The following is a 19,449-nucleotide window of genomic DNA, read 5'->3' as shown; positions in this document are numbered from 1 at the left end:
TTGCATGTAGTGTTCATGATGCCCCACAAGCACAGAATTCCAGTGGACTTACTGTTTGTGGGACTTCAGCAAGACTCAAAGAAAGCACAAGGAAAGCATGATGTGGGAGCCGCCACCTCCCATTGAGTCTTGAGAGATCGTGTGTGTATCAAGAAGTGAAGTACCGTAAAATAGCTGGGTTAGTTTTGTGCAGCATTTCCACCATTCTGGTAAGAAGGAAATACAATGGGCTGCAAATTCCCAATTGCGTAACTCCAGTGATTCCACATAAGAACTAAATGCTCTTATATTTTCATTGAAAATCGGCTTGCACAATATAAAGGTGAACAGTCAAGTTAATGCTAATAATTTATAATTTGCATTTTTCTTTACTCAGAACCACACAAATTAGTAAATAAAACACCATGACAAGTTGAGAGAGAGACTATGAAAAAAGGAAAAAGCTTTATATTTCAGTATATCTAATGGCACTTTTCCCTTGCTTTCTCAGCATCTTGCGCTGCGTCCCACAAATTAGGGAGCTGGCCTTGATGGGGAGCCATTCAAAAATCTTGAGCAGGGAAGACACACGGTAAGACTATCATTTGGGGAAAATAACTGTCATCAGAGTGTGGAAGTTACAGCAGAGGGAGAGAGAGATACATCATGGGTAGCACAGCAAAGATGGTGAGGTCTCTGCTAGAGAAGGGACAGAGGGAACAGAGAGAAAGGGACAGACGTGTGAGGAGTTAGCAGGCAGAGTCCTAGAGCTTGGTGATTCCTGGCAAGTGGGAGCTAAGCAAGAGGGAGGAATATAGCTTGGCTTCCAGATTTCTGGCCTCAGCCTCTGGGCGGTGCCTTCCACTGGGATGTGGAGTGGGAGGAAGGGGGTTTGGGTAAGTGAGGGAGGAAGGATGGGTTGACTGAGACCAAGACATGGGTAGATGTGGCATGTTTGGGTCTGTGCAGTATCTCTCCCCATCCCCCTTCTGGTAACGGATGCCCCTGGCTTCAGGGGTGTGGCCCCGACCTAGGCTGACCCTCATGGTACCCGGTGGTGTCTACATACACATGCACACACAGAGCTAATGGTCCAAGGAGTTGGCAGGTAGGCATCTGAAGCCAAAATAATCAGAGTCCTTTCCTAGGATTTTTCAAACCGAAGCCAGGAAATGTCCTTTTCCTCTCTCTGAGCCTGCAGCTGCCCGCTGACATGGTTTTGGCAACACCAAAACTTAAGTCTGAGAGAACGAAGCTAAGGTGAAGAGAAGTGTTTGCATGAGCAGTGGAGAAAGAGCCCAAGGGCTCTGAGTTCCTAATTCCAGGCAGTTCCAGCTTCACTTCTGCCCTTCCTGGTTACACAGTCCAAAAAGTCCAAACTGCCCTACCCAGCACTACCACCTCCCAGTCTCTCCTTTCTCTTAAGCCAGTTGGAGTTGGGTTTCTGTCATTTGCAACTGAAAGAATCCTGATTAATACAGACACATAGGTAGGTACCTGTGTAAACAGGACATGGTTGGTATTATCATGCCCGTATCACAGAGAAGTGAACAGAGGTTCAAAAAGGTTATTTAACCTTTCTTGCCCAGAATCTCATGGCTAGCAAACTGCTATGCCCAGCTCGAATGCAGGGATGTCTAACTCCAAAGCCAGTCAGTGATCTTTCTATGATGCTATACTTTCCTCCTGATCCCTTAATTATTCTTAGCATTCTTTTCTACGAACCCAGGGTTTCAAATTTAAGGATATTCAAGCTACTTCCAAGTTTCTTGATTAATGACCAAAAGTTATGAGGGCAGAGTATGAATCCTCTGGAGTGTTTCCAGGCTCTGATTATTCCCACTTTGAAAGTCACTGGTGGCAGAGGGCCTAATTGCTAATTTTGAAGGCGTTTAAAGTCAGTGACCTTATGGATGAAACATTATTTTCCTAAACTTTGTCTTGTTTTATGAGTTCAAATGGAAAGTCGGGTCTTAATTGCTAACAAGAGTCACAAGGAGGTGATAACAAACTGAGCCCAGGGCTTCAGAACTCTGAGAATATCCCTCTCTGACTTTTTCTCAGAACTGCTTCTCTGTTTATCATTGTGTCCTCTTCTATTTTTCCTTCTCTTCCGTTTTTCCCGGTCTATTCCATTAACCTAAACATATTTTAAAGAAAATCTTTTCTAACTAACTCATCCTAGGAATTGTGGTGGAGACCATTGACACCCCCCCCCCAAATTGTTATTCCCTCCTTTTTTTTCGAGACAGAGTCTCTCTCTATTGCCTGGACTGGAGTGCAGTTGTGTCATCATAGCTCACTGCAGCCTCCAACTCCTGGATTCAAGTGATCCTCCTGTCTCAGCCTCCTTAGTAGCTGGAAATACATGTATACTTGACTAATTTTTTGTAGAGATGGGGTCTCACTATGTTGCCCAGGCTGGTCTCAAACTCCTGGCCTCAAGTGATCCTCCTGCTTCCACCTCCAAAAGTCACGCCAGTCTGAGCAACATAGTGAGAATCCATCTCTACAAAAAAATAGAAAAATTAGTTGGGCGTGGTGGAATGTGCCTGTAGTCCCAGCTACTCAGGAGGCTGAGGCAGGAGGATCACTTGAGCCCAAGTTTGAGGTTGTTGTGAACCCTGATGACACCACTGTACTCTAGCCTGGGGGACACAATCAGACCCTGTCTCAAAAAAAAAAAAAAAAAAAAAAAAGATAAAGAGAGAGTCACATGAAATAAATAAGACAATGGCATAAGTGTGAATAAAAGCCTGTACCAGGTCCCATAGGTGAACGGAGAAATGACAGAAGAAATCAACCTCAAGCAACTTAGAGAAGGTCTTAGTTTAGCCAACACACCCACTAGTGTTTCCAAATTCCCAACAGGTATCAGTCTGGGATTTGGGAACAAGAAATCAGAATTCCTAGGACATCTCAGGAATTCTTAAATCATAAGCTATTCTTAATATACTTCTAATATCATACACTTCTTACTTATTTTGTGAATATATAAAAAAGAAATAAGAACTAATAATCTTAGTACTGTTTATGAAGAACTGTTGCCTGTAGTGAACATTCAAACACTGGGTGGCATCTGAATAAATGTATTTATAGTATCAGTTTCTCCCTGCAAGGTAGCAGCACGACACAGAATCTTCTGTTGAAATTGCCATCTTGAGGATGCATTTTTCTTTAAAAATGTATTTCTTGGAATATTGATCAAAATAGTTACATAAAGCATAATATATATAAACTTACTAATGCTTATTTGATTTGCTCCTGCAATGATTCATCATTAGCAGCAGACAGGGCCACAAACACACAAATGTGGCAATAGCTCTAAGCAAGTCTAACTGATTAGATAGTGGCTGCCTTTCTCCTACACACTCCTGTCCTGATTCCCAGAAATGACAACCTTGGCCTGTGACTCCTCTACCACCGCTCCCCTATATGCTGCCTATCATCCCCTATCAGAACACTCATCTCTTTAATTGCCTGCCGTCATTAGATGGCAAGCTCCTTGGTAGGCAGGAAGCCCGTGTCTCTTTTACATTATTGAACTTCCTGTGCCTCTCTGGGTATTTGGAAAAAAGAACATGCTTCATTAGTATGCATTGAATTGAATTTCATTGATTGCTAAAGTGATATTTAAGCAGAGCTTTAAAAGATGGATTTGGGCCAGGAACGGTGGCTCATATCTATAATCCCAGCATTTTGGGAGGCCAAGCCAGGAGGATTGCTCAAGGCCAGGAGTTCGAGACCAGCCTGGGCAACATAACAAGACCTAGTTTTCTACAAAAAAAATAAGAAAATGAGCTGTGTGTGTTGGCATGTGCCTACTCAGCTAGTAGTCCCAGCTACTTGGGAGGCTGAGGTAGGAGGATCACTTGAGCCCAGGAGTTTGGGTTTGCAGTGAGCTGTGATTGCACCACTGCACTCCAGCTTGGGCAACAGAGCAAGATCCTGTTCCAAAAAAAAAAAAAAAAAAAGATGAGTTTGTTAAGTGACTAATGGGGGAAGGGCATTTCAGGCTGAGGGAAACAATCTCTGCAAAGACATGGTCATGTGAAACAGTGTATTTTCAAGGACTACAGTGAACTTTGTATGGCAGGTGTATGAAGGGTCACGGTAGAAGATGACAGCAGCAAGGTAATCAGGGGCTAGAGCGTGCAGGGGCTTGTGCACCTGCTAAGAAATAACAAATATTGTACTGCAGGCAATGGGGAGCCACTGAAGGAAGTGTCGGAAGAGGCCAGGGTAAGAACACATAGTCCAGACACAGACTGCCTGGTTTGAATCCCACCTCTGAAATTAGCTAACTGTGGGCAAGTTCTTTAAGCTTCCTAGGCCTCGGTTTCTCCATCTTTAAAATGGGGATGTAATAGCAAATAACTAATGAGGTCTTGGAAAAGACTTTAGGAGATACTGCAGGTAAAATAATTAGTATAGTGCCTAACACTATAGTAACAGCTCAATAAGTGTCTGTGTGCAATCATTGTCATTGCTATTCTTATTACCAAAGAGTTTTAAACAGCCAAGTGACAGGATCAAACTTGTATCCTGAGTAAATGTAAAAGGTCAGTGCCCATCACGAGATAGATGAATGCTCGAGACTGATGAGGTTCTTTCCCCCTTTCCCCTCTTTCGTTGTTTTCCATGGTGGCCTCTCAGATGGGAAGGACTCCAGACCTCCTCGGAGGCCTTCAGTTTCCTCCCGTACCTTCCACGGACTAGCTGTAGCGAGGCAAAGCAGATGAAAGCACAGGCAGTGACATATAACCTGAGTCACAAGAGTCTTAGGTGGATAGATCAAGATTGAATATTGTCATTCAACAGCCATTTGTTGTGGCTGTCGTGGATTTGTTGTGGATAGGACACTACAGAGGCACCTGGGAGGTAAGGGGAGAGGAGTCCTAGGGTCAAGCAGCCTGAGGCTTCCTACTGAGCTGGCTTCCTTCTTCTCTCTGGGGTGCAGTGGGTACAGCTCTGGCGTTTAGAACCTTGGCTTGGTCATATTAATTATTTGAGCCTCAGTTGCGGCCTCTGTAAAATGGAGACACTAATACATATGCCTCAACTTCCTGTGCCCCAAGATGACTATTTACCATCTGACCATCACTGTTTTGAACCAATGGCTTTGTTTCTTATCTCACTGGGAAAAATGAAAGCAATCAGAAAAGAACTCCTTCTTCCTCCCCTCCTTTAATCTATCAGCCTACTGCCACATGTATCCTCTGCACGTACTGTTCCTGCTTCTGTCTGAGGCCATCCCTAGCACTCGTGATTTGGATCCTGCTCCTTATTGTCTACAGACTTTGCTGTTGAAATTGTCGTCTCCCTCTCTTGTACCTTCAATTTTTCCACACTCTACTGGATCGTTCTTGTCAGCATGCAAATAATCTAAGCAATACAGTCTCCTCACCCCTCAGCCTCTGTCAATCTTTTATGTTTCCTTTAAGTTAACTGGAGTTAAGTATCTGTCATTTGCAACTGAAAAGGTCTTAATACTGGACATAGAGAGGTGCCTATGGAAATAGTTTGTGATTGGTATTGTCGTTCTCATATCATAGGGAAATAAACTGAGGTTCAGAAATGACTTCTTCTAGCTTGAAACAAGCAAACAAAAAACCTCCCTTTTGTTCATCATCCCCTGCAGTATTACTTCCTCTTCAATCATCCCCATCATTGAAAACCCTCTTGAAAATTTTTGTTTGTCATTCCTCCATTGCTCTTGAACACACACCATCTTTCTTTCAAATAAAACTGTTCTTGTTGAGGTCTCTTACCAAGTTCACCAGTGACCTTTCTATTGGCAAATCTAAATGTCATTCTCAGTCCTTATTCTTGCTTGATCTCTGAGCTGCATTTGACACTGTAGATCAATCCTTTCTGAAATACCTTCCTCACTTGGCTTTTAGGATGGTATTGCCTCCAAGTTTCCTATTCACAGGGCTTCTAGGTGGTGTATTAGTCTGAGTTTCCTCCTACCTCATTAGAGGCTGGATCTTGCTTGTGGCACAGTCCACCAACCTTTTCTCTTTCCTCTCTGTACGAAATTCCTGAGAAATCTCATCCACTCTCTTGGTTTAGAAACTCCCTGCATGCTGGTGAACTCCCAGGTTTACACCTCCAGCCCCAATCTCTCCCCCAAACCCCAGGGTGGTGTATCCAAGTGCCCACCTGACACCTCCACTTGGACATCTAAAAGGCATCTGAAATGCAATGGCCCAATTGATGGACAGTTGATGCCACCACTACCAACCTGCTCCTCCCTCGTGTTTTCCATCTCAATAAATCATAAGACCATTTACCCAAATGCTTTCTCCCTTTCTCTCATGTCTTGTATCCAGCATAGTCTCTCAGGCCTACTTTAAAAATTCTCACTATTTCTACCGCTACCCTAAACCTTGACCTAGACCTCTAAATCTCTTGCCTCACTATGCTCAGCCATACTGGCCTTTCTGCTCATCCTCAAAGCAGTGAGCAAACCTCGGGGCCTTCACACTTGCTCTTCCCTCTAGGCTTGACTTACCTGATTCAATTCTCCGCCTAAATGTTGCCCACCTCAAAGAATCCTTCCCACTTCCCCACTTCCCATAATCCTCTATTCCTTTTCTACACATTATCATATGCTTCCAGTTTGTATTTGCTTATTATCTCCTCTATTAGAATATAAACCCGATTTAGGGCAGGGACTTCTTCTCCTCAGCTCCTAGGGGAGAGTTCAGCACCTAGTAGGTACTAAATAGTGAATGAATAACTGAAAAAATACAGCATTGTTGTATCAAATGAAATGAGATTCATGAAAACACTTTTTAAACTCTGGAGTACTAATCATGTGTAAGTTATAATACCATACATTATATTTTATAATAATAAGCATTTACCAAGCAACTGCTCTTGTGCTAGGTCATGTACTAGGCGCTATAATTATAGAAATAAATAAGACCAAGTTCCTGCTCACTCTGGCTGGAAGGTTGGGGGTAGGAACAAATAGAGGTATTTTTCTAGAATTATCTAGCCAAGTGCTACTGAAGCATATTGAAGGAAAGGAAAGTGTATTTTGCTTGTGGGGTGGGAGGACAGAAGTAAATAAAGGCTTCACAAAAAAGGTCACATTAAGCTGGGATTTGAAGGTTGTGGTTGGATTTGCCAGATAGAGAGGAAGCAGAAAGGGCTGTACAGGCCAAGGAAAGAATCTCAATGTGTGTGCCCTACCAACCAGTTTGCTAAGCAGCTTATCAAGAGGGGTGCCTTCCTCACTCCTGCCTTTCTCTCTTGCTCCTGAAGCCTCAGGCTTTCTCTGACCTGGCCCTCTGGGTATCTTTTTGTATCTCACTTTGTCCTTTTCCCCATTGGCTCTCAGTGGTCAAAGCTTACAGCTCCACAGAGTTCATCCTCTCTCTCCCCAGAAGTCATGGCAACTGCAGACTGTCCGTCTTTGTACTTCTTGTCACCAATCTTGCAGCTGTCCAGGGATTTCAGACATAGTTGTACAGATGTCTGAAATCCACCTTCACAATAGTTTAATACAGATAGATACTGCTTAATAAAACATTTTAAAATTTTCATGTTGACATAAAAATTCCTTTTATATAGTTTCTCACAGGTTATCTATTGAATAAGAGGATATTTGGCTTTAGAATTTAAATGAGAATCATAGTAACGACAGCAAAATAAGTGGGAGACGGTGCTTAACATTGAACAGTCTGTATTTATTACAGGAATGAATGGATGAATTAATAAATCAAATCAATTAACACAATTTACAAATGTGTTGCATTCCAAGAATTGGTTTCATAACTTAGTTGTTTTGAATTTAGGATACATTTTTCCATAGAAACAATATTATAAATGGTTCTTACATGGTAAGAAATCCTAGCAAGGCTATGTAGCCCATAATGTAGCAATAAAATGCAGAAAAGTAATGGCATTGTGTAAGAACACAGTCTAAGCAAGTTTGAATATCAGTGTTTGTGGAAAAATAACTTTAATTAGAAGATGAGGTGGTACAGAAAAATATGGTGACTACCAAGGGGATGTCTGAGTGCTTTCAAGGGTTCTGAAGGGTATTGCCTTCTTAATGTCTAGCCTCAAATTAAAATGTCTGCATTTCTTTCCCTTGGTATAATCATATCCTTGTACTATTCTTACAATCAGGGGACGTAAGGGCCTGAGTCTGGCCTTGAGGAAGAGGATTTCAGTCAGAAGAGTTTGGGAGACTATATGAGATGTAATTAACTGAATGGCACTTGGTAGAAAATAGAGGAAAAGGAAGAAACATGGTTTGGGCACAATTCCACCTAAAGGGAAGAAAGTATATGGTAAAGATTGTAGGAGAACATGGTAGATAGAGGCCGTAAAATGGTTCCTGTCAGGTTGGCACTGGCCAGACCAAGGGAATAATGGCATTGGAGTTTTCACATGACAGACTTTCAGAGGTGTTTGCAATGCAGATTGTGTCTTGATATGCCTAGGGGGTTTCTGCAGAATACAGAATTTGTATATTACCATATCCTTCCTGTTGATTTTGGTGGCATGTGTCTTATTGGATGAGTCTTATTGATTGCTAAAGAAAGAAATTCAGAAACCCTTGTCTTTGATATAAAAAGATATCGTTTTATTTGCCGGTCTTTCTCTATCCCTCTCCCCTCCTCTTCTTCCTCTGGCTTTCACAAACTGATCCTGACCAAATCACTTAATTCTCTGGGTCCCATTTTCTTATCTCTAAATGACAACACTGAACTAGATTATCTATCCCTTCCAACTCTAAAAATTTGATTACAAAATTCTTCAAAATGACAAAACATAACCAACCAGGAGGAGGACGAGACCTAATTATATCGTCCACATCAAATAGCTGTGGTTTCCAAAATGGTTATTTCTAAGAATCACAGATGATTCAGTTATCCAGCTTTTCTTCCCCCTACGAGATTGCGACCTCTTTGCTCTCAGAGCTGTTTGGATTTACCTAGAAAAAGTATTCTGGAAAGTGTAGGGTTTTCCTTCCGTAAAAAAAAAAAAATCTGTTCGCTCTTAACTCCTTCGACTCAAAAGGCTTTCTGGGTAGCCACAAGCTTAGATAAAACCTTATCTTTCCGCCCTCGGGTTCCCCTCCTTGCACTTCACAAGCACTGACTGGCATAAGCTCTGGGCGCCCTAACCGCGGACCAACATGTTCCCGCAGCATCCGGCCTAGCTCAAGTGATTGGCAGATTCCCTAGAAGAGCCCCGCACGGGCGGAAGCGCGCCCGCCACACTTCCGGTGGCTGGACCAGGCGCTCGCCACACTTCCTGTTGATCCGGCTTGGCCGGGGGCTGGGCTGGGAGGAGGGCCTGCGGCGGCGGCGGCCACTGGCCAAGCGTGGGCGCGCACGGGGCCAGCTGGGGCACAGAGTGTCCGTCGCGTCGCCGGAGATCACAGCACCCTCGGCGGCCGCATCTCCCGCTTTCCGTCCTTCCAGTCCGGCCCTCGGCCCAGGCGCGCCCCACCATGCCTGCCGTGGACAAGCTTCTGCTAGAGGAGGCGTTGCAGGACAGCCCCCAGGTACCTCTCGCCGCTCCGGTCCCCGTCGCCCGCAGGGGTGGCCCTGGGGGGAGGGCTCCCCAGCCCCGGGGTAGAGGCCACGCCCCCGCCCGGGCAGCTGCGGGAATATGCCTGGTGCCCTTGTGGGGGTGTTCCCGCAGGCTTCCCCCGGGATGAGAAGGGGACGGACCGTGTCTTGGGTCCTGAACCTAGGCAAAGCTGGGGAGCCCGGGAAGGCCCCCCGCGGCCGGAGGCATGGTGTCGTGACCCACTTCCAAACTCAGCTGAAACGGAAGCTGCCGGATCTAAACTCTGGCTCCATCACTTACCAGCTGAGTGCCCTGGGCAAATTACCTTTTTGTGCCTTAGTTTTGTCATCTGTAAAATGGGGGTAATTGTACCTGCCTCATAGGGTTGCTAGAAGAATTAAATGAGCAAATGCCTGTAAAGTTGTCAGCAGACAATGCCTGATACAGATAAGGAGTCAGTCTTGTTGTTATTATTATTACTACTGTTATTACTACTGCTACTGATATGATGAGACCTGTGCCAAAATGGGAAGCAGAGAGCCTGGATCTCTTTCCCAGCAGAACCAGGCCTCTCTTTGGCACTGTTTTCCCATTTGAAGAGAAAATTACAACACCTGCCCCATTTGTCGCACAGGGGAACTTCATTAGCACACTCGAGATGAGAGCCAAGTCCTTTGAGCTCTGCAGTTGAAAACTGGTGTGTAAATATAGCAAACGAGTGCAGAATGACATTAGTTCATAATTCAGCACACCTTTCCCCAGGGATCTTTTGTTCTCCTTTGTTTAACATTTCCCCACCTTTGTATCTGCTCTCCTGCTTCTTCATCACTGGCTTATTTAAATAAGTATCTTTATTCCCTAGTGTTTCAACTCTTGAAAAATTAGAATAAGATTAACCTGTTTTCCTTTCACAGTTTCCCCTTTATGTTTGGGTTCCTTCTCTTTTCCTCCAGAGTGAATTATACCTCCCAGGCTCATCCTTGGATGGACTTAGCTACATTCTCTCTGTGTCACTCCAGTTCAGAATAAGTCAGAAAGGCTGTGTGCAGAGGTGTCTTGTGCCCATTTCTTTGTGATCCTCCTAGTGTAGTCAAGTAAGGAATTGTAAGCAAGCTGTGAATTTTTTTTTTTTTTAATTTGCATCTACTGGGCTGACTGACTTTTCAAGGCCTCTTTTATACAGCTCTAGACTTCTGGTGTTTTGATTGGACTAAACCCCTTGGTAAAAGGCATTTCATCCATGCTCATACCTATTGTGTGGGATCTGAAAATACCAACGTGAAATTTTAAATAATCACTCTGGACAAGGATCTCTGCCTTGCAATTGTGGGAACTGAGGTGCACAAAGATACATTGCTTTTCTAACCAACATGGCGATGCCTCAGCCAGGCTAGAGAGGTTACACTAACTGATTCTCCATGTTGTCCTCACTGACAAATCACATTCTGAATTTCCAGCTCTCGCATAAGTGAATATACACTATTTCTGAATGGCTTAAAGTATTTGCCCAGCTGTGAGAGGCAGGACTAGAGAATAAGTCAGGAGACCTGGGTTCCAGTTCCTGCTCTAACACTAAGTTATCATGTGATTTGGGCGAGTCTCTTAATCTCCACCCTGTGGCTGACTCAGTTTTCTCATCTATTGAACATCTGCAGAACCAGGGACATCGAGCATATGATCTCAAGGTGCTTTAGAGCTTAAAGTTCTGTCATAGCTACATGGTTTATAACTTTGAACTTGTAAGTGGGCAGAAGAGGTTTAGAGGCATTGTCATTCCTATTTAATATTCCTTGTAGAGAATTTATTTGTCATTGCTTTTGAGACTTGGCTGTCAACCTATGAGAGTTCTTGATGAGGTTGTACAGAATGGAAATGAACTTTAAGAAGGTCTTTAATAATCATCAGACCATATTTATTTAGTACTCTCTTGTATGTGAGATGCACCTAATGAAGCTTTACTGTCAGGGAGATTCATAGTCTTGGGACTGGAAGGAATCGAATCCAACTCCTTTATTTTATGCGGAAAGTGTAAAAACAATAGCAAACGCCTATATTATGGATTTTATGTGCCAGGCACTATTCTAACTGCTTTATGTATATTAACTCACTTAATCCTCCCAGTAGTCTTTTGAAGTAGTTCTCTATTAAAAATGACCAAAGAGCAGAGGAGTTAAATAACTTGCCCAACGTTATACACTGTAAAGTAACAAAGCCAGGGTTGGAGCCCAGGCAGCCCGCCTATACTGGGGATATTGCTCAAGTTAGCCAAACCACCGAGCACCTGGCTTTTCTGTCATCAATGACCTAAAGTGTTTTACTAAAAGGAAAAGATCCTAGGAAACCGTCTATTGTTTGTTTCCTTTAGTTTTATGTAGAGTAATTGTGAGAGTTGCTTTAGTAACTTGGTTGCACAGGATTAATTAAATGAACACAAAAGCTTTTGTATTTGAACTGGGTGACCCCGGAAGAGCTGAATAACAAATTGACCGACCTTAGACACAACTATTCATTGCCTCCCTTTTGGTTTGCAGTGCTGGCGAGGTGTTGTGAAACTAGTCTATGTGTGTACACATGTATTATTCCTGCTTACCTCTGCTGTATGAGAAGCAGAACATTTTAGGGATTAAGATATTTGCCTCCATTGCTGTTTGTAAGCCTCTGCTCCTCACCAGGCACTGCTCACTGCTGGGAATGTGATAAATGAGAGTGCCTGAGCTGGGCTGGTTCACACTCTGTTCCAGAGACAGATAAGTAAGGCAACAGTTCAGTAAGGTGCGGATGCTGCTGCGATAGGAACACAAATACAGCTTTGAGCTCCTGCAGCTCGTGATTCTTCAGGGGCTTATTGGCTCGTCCAGTAAGTAGTAAATTTTTGGGATAAGGTGAAGGCAGCAGCACTGTTGCTTGCTTTTTTTGGTGTTTTGTGTTTTGTTTGTTTCTTTTGCAGTTGGCATAACTGAAACAGAAATGAAAGACTTAGTTCTGAGGTTATTCATTGAGTGGCCCAGCTGGGAACAGCCCTCTCCAACCAAACCAGGCCTTTCTTTACTCAAGCAAGATACATCAAAACATAACCTGGAGGGTTTTGTATGTCTTCATTGTGGAGGGGTTTTGTCCTGTGCTGCTTGTTTGTAACATTTTTTCCTTTCTGTAAACTTGGTTATTTCTACCAAGACATTTCTCTCCCTTCACTGAACTATGAAGATCACTTTGTTTTTAACCTTAAAATTTTAAAAATAATCAGTGCAATTAGAATTGGACCATTATATAATTACATGCTATTCGTGAGACTGCCTAGAAGTATTTTATTAGTTAACACCCAGTTTCTTTACACTAAGGTAAAGGAATGATACAGTGCTGAGACTGTATCCACAGAGCGTTTGGTTTTGTTTTTCTGGCCAAGCATACTCTTAGAGTGTAGGGAAGTAGAGAAAGGATGGAATTCAAATCCTGAGTCTGCTACTGTTACCTTTGGCAAGTTACTCAACCTCTCGGAGCTTGTGTTTAGAGTAAAATTAGGATTAAAATAGTTACTTAATTGAGTAATTATGAAGAATAAATAATATATGTAAAGCATGTACATGCCCGTATGTCATGATAGCTCCATAAATGAGATTGCCGTTATTATCTTCATAAGTGATACACACTAGTGTCTTTCTGACCTTTCTGTGGAATTTTGAGCAACTGGTTTGCCTTTGCCTCGTCCTTGGTCTCATTCCTTCAGGTCTCAGAATATCTCTATTGTTCCAAACCCAAGTGTGAGCAGATAGGGTGTGGTGAATGTGGATGGCCAAACAGTGCCAAGGTAGCTGGGTATATTTTTCCAGGAGTGGTCACTGCCTGGGTTAAATTAGAAAGGGAAGACTGGAGTTTCCTGCCAGTTCTAACAGGTGTCTCAGTCACATGTTCAGAGTATAAAGAACAAAGACACTTAATGATGTAGTTCTCTGGCAGATATCATAGGTGAGAGCCTGACAGTTGGATGACCAAGGAGAATCCAGCTCCAGCCAGCTTCTGTCCTGTCTCCAGGCAGGGGTGTGGGCTGTGGACCAAAGAGCCTGCCCTCTGGTGAGTCCCACCGTGCCGGTGACCATGGGTGCCTGCCAACCTGGGTGTACATTGCTTTCCAATAGTGGAAGATTGAACAAGTTTCTTAATCTTGGTGAGCCTCAGTTTTATCATCTGTAAAATGGAGTTAATGGATTCATGGTATCCACTTCATAAAGTTGTTGGAAGGATTAAAGAAGTAGCAAATGTTCAGTGCCCAGCACAGTATCTGGCACATAGGTGGTTCAGAGTAAGTGGTAGTTTTAGTTTTCTTCTACCCTCTTTGTAGAGGACATTTATGCAAGCCCTCTCTTTTCATCTTACCTCTCCTCTTCCATTCAGTTTGTTCCTAAGAGTCTTAAAAGCAATAAGCAGGATGTGGCTAAATGGACATCAGTAGTATTTTGAGATAACCAAATAGCCACAATCCAGTTATATCACTTCTCTTTTTACCTACTGGTTGGCATCCATTAGTGGATTATGAAATCCAGTGGGTCAAAACCATGATTTTTGTTTACAAATAGAATAGAATAGGAAAAAATTGTTGAGGTCCTGATGTATTTCATACTGTGAATTTTAATTTTAAAAAATTTGAAGAAGTTTTTTAACACATGAGTTATACACTGTTTAAGTTCTGTGATGTTGTTTTATTCTCAGTGAGAGCTTTAAAAAAAAAATTCATTGCACTATGGTTCTCCTGTTGAGGAGTGGTACTGAGGAGAGTACATTGGTCTTGGAGCAGCTATTTGTAGTCTATAAGACCCTGGCAAGGGCCCGGCGCGGTGGCTCACGCCTGTAATCCTAACACTCTGGGAGGCCGAGACGGGTGGATCGCTCGAGGTCAGGAGTTCGAGATCAGCCTGAGCAAGAGTGAGACCCCGTCTCTACTAAAAATAGAAAGAAATTATCTGGCCAACTAAAATATATATATACAAAAAATTAGCCGGGCATGGTGGCACATGTCTGTAGTCCCAGCCACTCGGGAGGCTGAGGCAGTAGGATCGCTTAAGCCCAGGAGTTTGAGGTTGCTGTGAGCTAGGCTGACGCCACGGCACTCACTCTAGCCCGGGCAACAGAGTGAGACTCTGTCTCAAAAAAAAAAAAAAAAAAAAAAAAAAAAAAAAAGACCCGGGCAAGGCAGGAGAAGCACACACTGCTGTGAAGTACACCAGGGGGCATGGAGCAAAGTCAAGGGTAGAACGTGTGCTGGGAGGTGAAAATCCCAATGCTTAGGTTCCTATTCCAGTTTATCAGGAGTACTTTGGAGTTATCGTTCTCTTACCTAAGATAGAAAAAGAAAGGAGGAATTGCAATTGCAGTTCATTTGCGGGAAGATAATGAGCCTTAATGAATTGTTTTTTGTAAAGTGCTTTGATATCATCTCATTAAAGACATTTCTGCAACTTGTTCTTCATTCTCTGCCTGATGGGTTATTTTCTGAAGTAGAGATCCAGTTATTGCTAACGTGATATTTTAAATTCCCACTGTGCTGGGCACATTAATGAAAGTCCCTTGAGTAGATATATCTCATAGGTGACACTTTGACACGTGTTTATATACCGCCCAATATATAAATACTTCTTTAGTGCTTAGTGTGTGCCAAGCACTGTGTACAAAAATGGTAGGAAATACCTTTCAGTTAATGACTTTGCTCAGCTGCTCTCCGAGAACTGAGGAGTTTGTTTTCCTGAAGGTAGTAAGCTGCCATTCTTATTAAGTTGTTACTTGAGTTTTACACCCAGAGCTGCTGTTTGTGGGCCGAGAGGATGTGAAATTTCCTGGCCATGAGTTTGAAAATTGGTTGAATAAATTTGAGGAAAAACATAAAAATTGTAGTATCTTAAGAGAAAGAATGGCACACTCCTGCAAGACATCCAGGATTACAGAAAACCAGATAGCTCATTACTGCTGAGATGATTATGCTCCAGCATTGCTAAGTGACCACGCCCTAGGTACACAGATGGGCCTGACCTTGTGTTTAGTTTATGGACTTGAATGGAGAGTCTGCCCTGTTTAACACTTGTTTTTATTAGATGGACTTTACTGGCATTTAGGTAGGGGCTAAAGTCAGGACAGATAAAAGCCCTTCAGTCTTAATCTTTTAAAAATTGACTTTCTTCTCCAGCCTTGATACTCAAATTGCCCCTGCACTGTAGTCTAAAGGATTAGAAAGAGAGTTCTAAATTAAAGCTCTAGGAATCCACTTGTACTGGCATTATCAAAGTAAGAACAAAGCCAGAGAGCCAACAGGTACCTTCATTCCCCATTTCGGTTTGTGCATGTGCTTGTGTGTGTGTGTGTGTGTGTGTGTGTGTGTTTTCTACCTCCTTTGTAACTTTTCCACTTAGAAATAAATTGACCTTTTTTCTTCTTTTCTTCCAGACTCGCTCTTTACTCAGTGTATTTGAAGAAGATGCTGGCACCCTCACGGATTATACCAACCAGCTGCTCCAGGCGATGCAGCGCGTCTACGGCGCCCAGGTACGCTGCTGCCCATCACCTAGAGAGCAGCAGAGTAGGGTCCTCTGCCCTCATCCTGAACTTCTCTTGGATGTCAGAAAAACATCATTTAAAATTTTAAAACAAATTCAGAATTTTTCTTCTCATTTCTGCTCACCTCAAAAAACTAATAGTCTGTTTTCATTGCTTAAGAAAAGAGAATAATTTCCCTAAAAGAGTAGAACCAGTAGAGAGGGACCACATAACTCCTTTTAATTTTTTGATAAATTCAACACCAAAGGGAAATATTTGAATCTCCTCTTCCTTCTTGCGAATGAGCGGGTTCAGTATTTGGAGACATGCTCTTTGTCTTTCTCATAAGTGGGGCAGTCTCAGATGTCAATGTGGGAGGGTAGAGATGTTTTTTCAAGTGCTTCATCTGAAAAGACTGGAGTCGCAGTCCTGAAACTATTGGGTAGCTTCTTTGTTTTGAGGAACAAATATCTCTGGTTTGCAAAACTGTGGAAAATAAATTGCTAAGTAGCAAAAGTGAATCTCTTAAGGATCAAGAAGTGCCCTGTATATTACTTTCTAATAGAAGACTTGTCAGTTACTTGAAAATAAAATTCTTTATGTTACACATCCAAATATTATGGCAACTGATAATTTTCGTTATTGATTGCTTGCCAACTTAAAACTGTATGTGTTAATATTTCTTTACCTCATTCATGATCTCTAAAGAAATACAGGCTGAGCATCCCTAATCTGAAAATCCAAACTCCAAATCTCCAAAATCTGCAACTTTTTGAGTGCTGACATGACGCTCAAAGGAAATGATCATTGGAACATTTTGGATGTCAGATTTGGGATGCTCAACTGATATACTGCAAATACTTCAAAATTCAAAAAAATCTGAAACACTTCTGGTCCCAAGTGTTTTGGATGAGGGATACTTAGCCCGTACCACATTCAGTAGTACATAGCTCTTAATGGTTATGAATAGTCATTATATAGCTTCTAATACTCATATTATTGCTCATTTTATTATTCATTCACATATGTCATTAGGGAGCTTACAATTGGGTTGGGAGATAGACAAAAAGATCCTACCAGAAAGTGGTAGAGGTGCTGGGAGAGGAAGGTCACCTAACCCAGAGAAGTTGTGCTGGGCACTCAAAAGGAGGGTGATTATGATTATTGAGATTTATTGAATACTGAATAGTATCCAGGCAGTTTCAGGGGCTTTTACATTGATTATTTCATTTAAACTTCCCAAAGACTCTGTGAGGTGGGTATTGTTATTATTATCCTCATTTTATAGGTCAGGAGACTTAAGGATTATGATGGTAACTTGTCCGAGTGCACCAGTGTATTCATGGCAGAGCAAATCAGCCTGGAGCCAAAGCTCAGACTCCTCACTCCTAAGCATGGGATCAGGGCCTGAACTAGGTACATATGTAAATACACACATATTCAGTTAATTCTCAAATTTAACATTCCATACATTTGATATTTATTTTGATTCTGTATATCTGCCATAATTTTGTTTCTTTCCTAAAGGGGGTTATAATTTTTTAATCTTTTAAAATAGATTTTTTTCAGGTCTTACAATGAAATTTACTTAAGTCGTATTGCCTCTCCTCTCAGCTACTGTATACTGAGATACCAGGAACAGGTGAAAGGATATTCCTGGCCTGCAGTAGATATGGAGAAAAGTAGATGGATTTTGAAGGTATTTAGGGGGTGGATAGGTGATTGATTGGGTTTGAAGGGGTCAGGTGGGTAAAGGGTGAATCAAGAATGATGCCCAGGTCTTTGACTTAACAATAGAGTGGGTAGATGGGAGAATATAGGAAGAGGAGCAGTACATGTGAGAGCGTGTACACGTGAGTGCGTGTGTGTGGTGGGGATGCCCAGAATAATTCTCTCTGGAAACACTGACTTTTGAGGAGTCGTGGGACATGAAAGTGGGGAAAGAAATCTTGTTCAAAGTTCAGATTCAGAGTTCAGGACTAGAGATACAGAGATGCAAACTATGCAGTTGTAAATAAGTGTAACTTATTTATTAAAACTAGTTTTTAATGACCAAAAGAATCATGTGCTATTTGCGATCTTTTTGGTTTGTTTTGGTAAGACATTCAGAATTTAGGGACATAAGTACTTTGTCAGTTTTTAATTTGAAGCCCTGTGTATTTTATATTGTACGTAAATATATTCTAAATTTAAGAAAACAAATGTTTCTACTGGGCTTATACGTGAACTTACTTGCTATTCAGTACTTTCTTTGTATAATGTCATAAAATGATTTATCTCTTATTTAAGGCTTAAAAGCCACTAGGCTTAAGAGACTGTGTTTCTGCCACTCCCAGGAGTCTCTTCTGCCTTTCTGTGTCTGTCAGAATAATTTACTTGGAGATGTCCAAACAGTTTCTTATGCATTTTTTTCTTTTGAGGCAGCAAACTACATTTTGCCAAAATTAAGTGGGTCTTGCATTCCTGGAGGCTGTAACCCAGTTTTTAATTCACAGCACATGATCATCACGTGGCTTCTACTGGCCAGAAACCCTTCCTCCGGTCTGGCGTTTCCTGCGGCAGAAGCTGGTGAAAATGGCTGGTTAGTGCTGCCAAACTCCAAGCCAGAGTCAAACAGTGGTCAGCTGTGCTCAGATTGCCCGGGTCAGGGTCAGTCGGTTTTTCAGGTTTTTTGGGAAGCTGAGGTGATTTGGTTTGTTTCTGTTTAATTGAAAACAGAAAACTTTTCAGACTCCTTTTTTGATCAGTTTGTTTAGATATATGTATTTTTAAGATAGTAATAACTTCTCAATGTTTTCACTTAAGTTTTTTCCTCAAAGTTATGTTTTCTTGGTTTTATTTCACATTATTCCTTACGTACATTAGACCTAGACATGTTGAATTTGATTGAGTTTTATCATTTCTTTTTTAAAAACATTCAGCAAGATGTAGTTTTTCATTATTATATCTTCAAAATGAGGCTTATGCTGCTGATAAATAATAAATGTTCATAAAAGATATTTTAATCATACTACATGGTAAATTTCTGGGTTCTGATACAGTGAATGCCCTTTAGACCTTAGTTTTGGAAAGAGGAAGAAAGAAAAAAATCTAGAGGAAACTTCTATGAGCAATTTTGCTGATTGTGGCTGGTTTGGGGGAAATCTTAAATTTTATTTGGCTTAAGTTCTAGAATGAAGCTATAAATGTTTTTAGCATCTTAACAACAGTCCCTGGAGTCACATCTGGGCTCTTAGCTGTCAGATGTGCCTTTGCACATGGTGGAAACTGAATTCTCCATTGTGGGTCATTTGAGTGAAGAAAGCTGTATACATTTCTAATGCATTAACGAAGCAGAGACTGGTTACTTAGAACACTCTACTATTTTTCAAACTATTGACTAAATAAGTAAAAATTTTATTGACATCTGAA

The 19,449-nt window shown here is 41.9% G+C and overlaps 1 protein-coding gene across 5 annotated transcripts in view; it reads left to right on the top strand.

The window, feature by feature from the left end:
* The window catches only part of APPL2 (adaptor protein, phosphotyrosine interacting with PH domain and leucine zipper 2), an 80,052-nt gene that overhangs the window by 20,258 nt on the left and 40,345 nt on the right, over window positions 1-19,449 (top strand). The window contains exons 2-3 of one of the 5 annotated variants that reach the window (XM_069491616.1): window positions 491-571; window positions 15,949-16,047. In XM_069491616.1, coding sequence (XP_069347717.1) covers window positions 16,024-16,047 — 24 coding nt within the window. In that variant the 5' untranslated portion in view covers window positions 491-571; window positions 15,949-16,023. Of the gene's footprint in view, window positions 1-490; window positions 572-9,304; window positions 9,512-12,246; window positions 12,377-15,948; window positions 16,048-19,449 lie in introns of those variants that run through there. The other 4 variants (XM_069491612.1, XM_069491613.1, XM_069491615.1 and 1 more) reach the window with 4 other exon arrangements.

Source organism: Eulemur rufifrons, chromosome 16 (assembly GCF_041146395.1).
Source record: "Eulemur rufifrons isolate Redbay chromosome 16, OSU_ERuf_1, whole genome shotgun sequence".
In the NCBI taxonomy this organism is placed as follows: domain Eukaryota; kingdom Metazoa; phylum Chordata; class Mammalia; order Primates; family Lemuridae; genus Eulemur; species Eulemur rufifrons.
The sequence above is the reverse complement of the archived record's forward strand: the minus strand, read 5'-3'. Positions and strand labels throughout refer to the sequence as shown.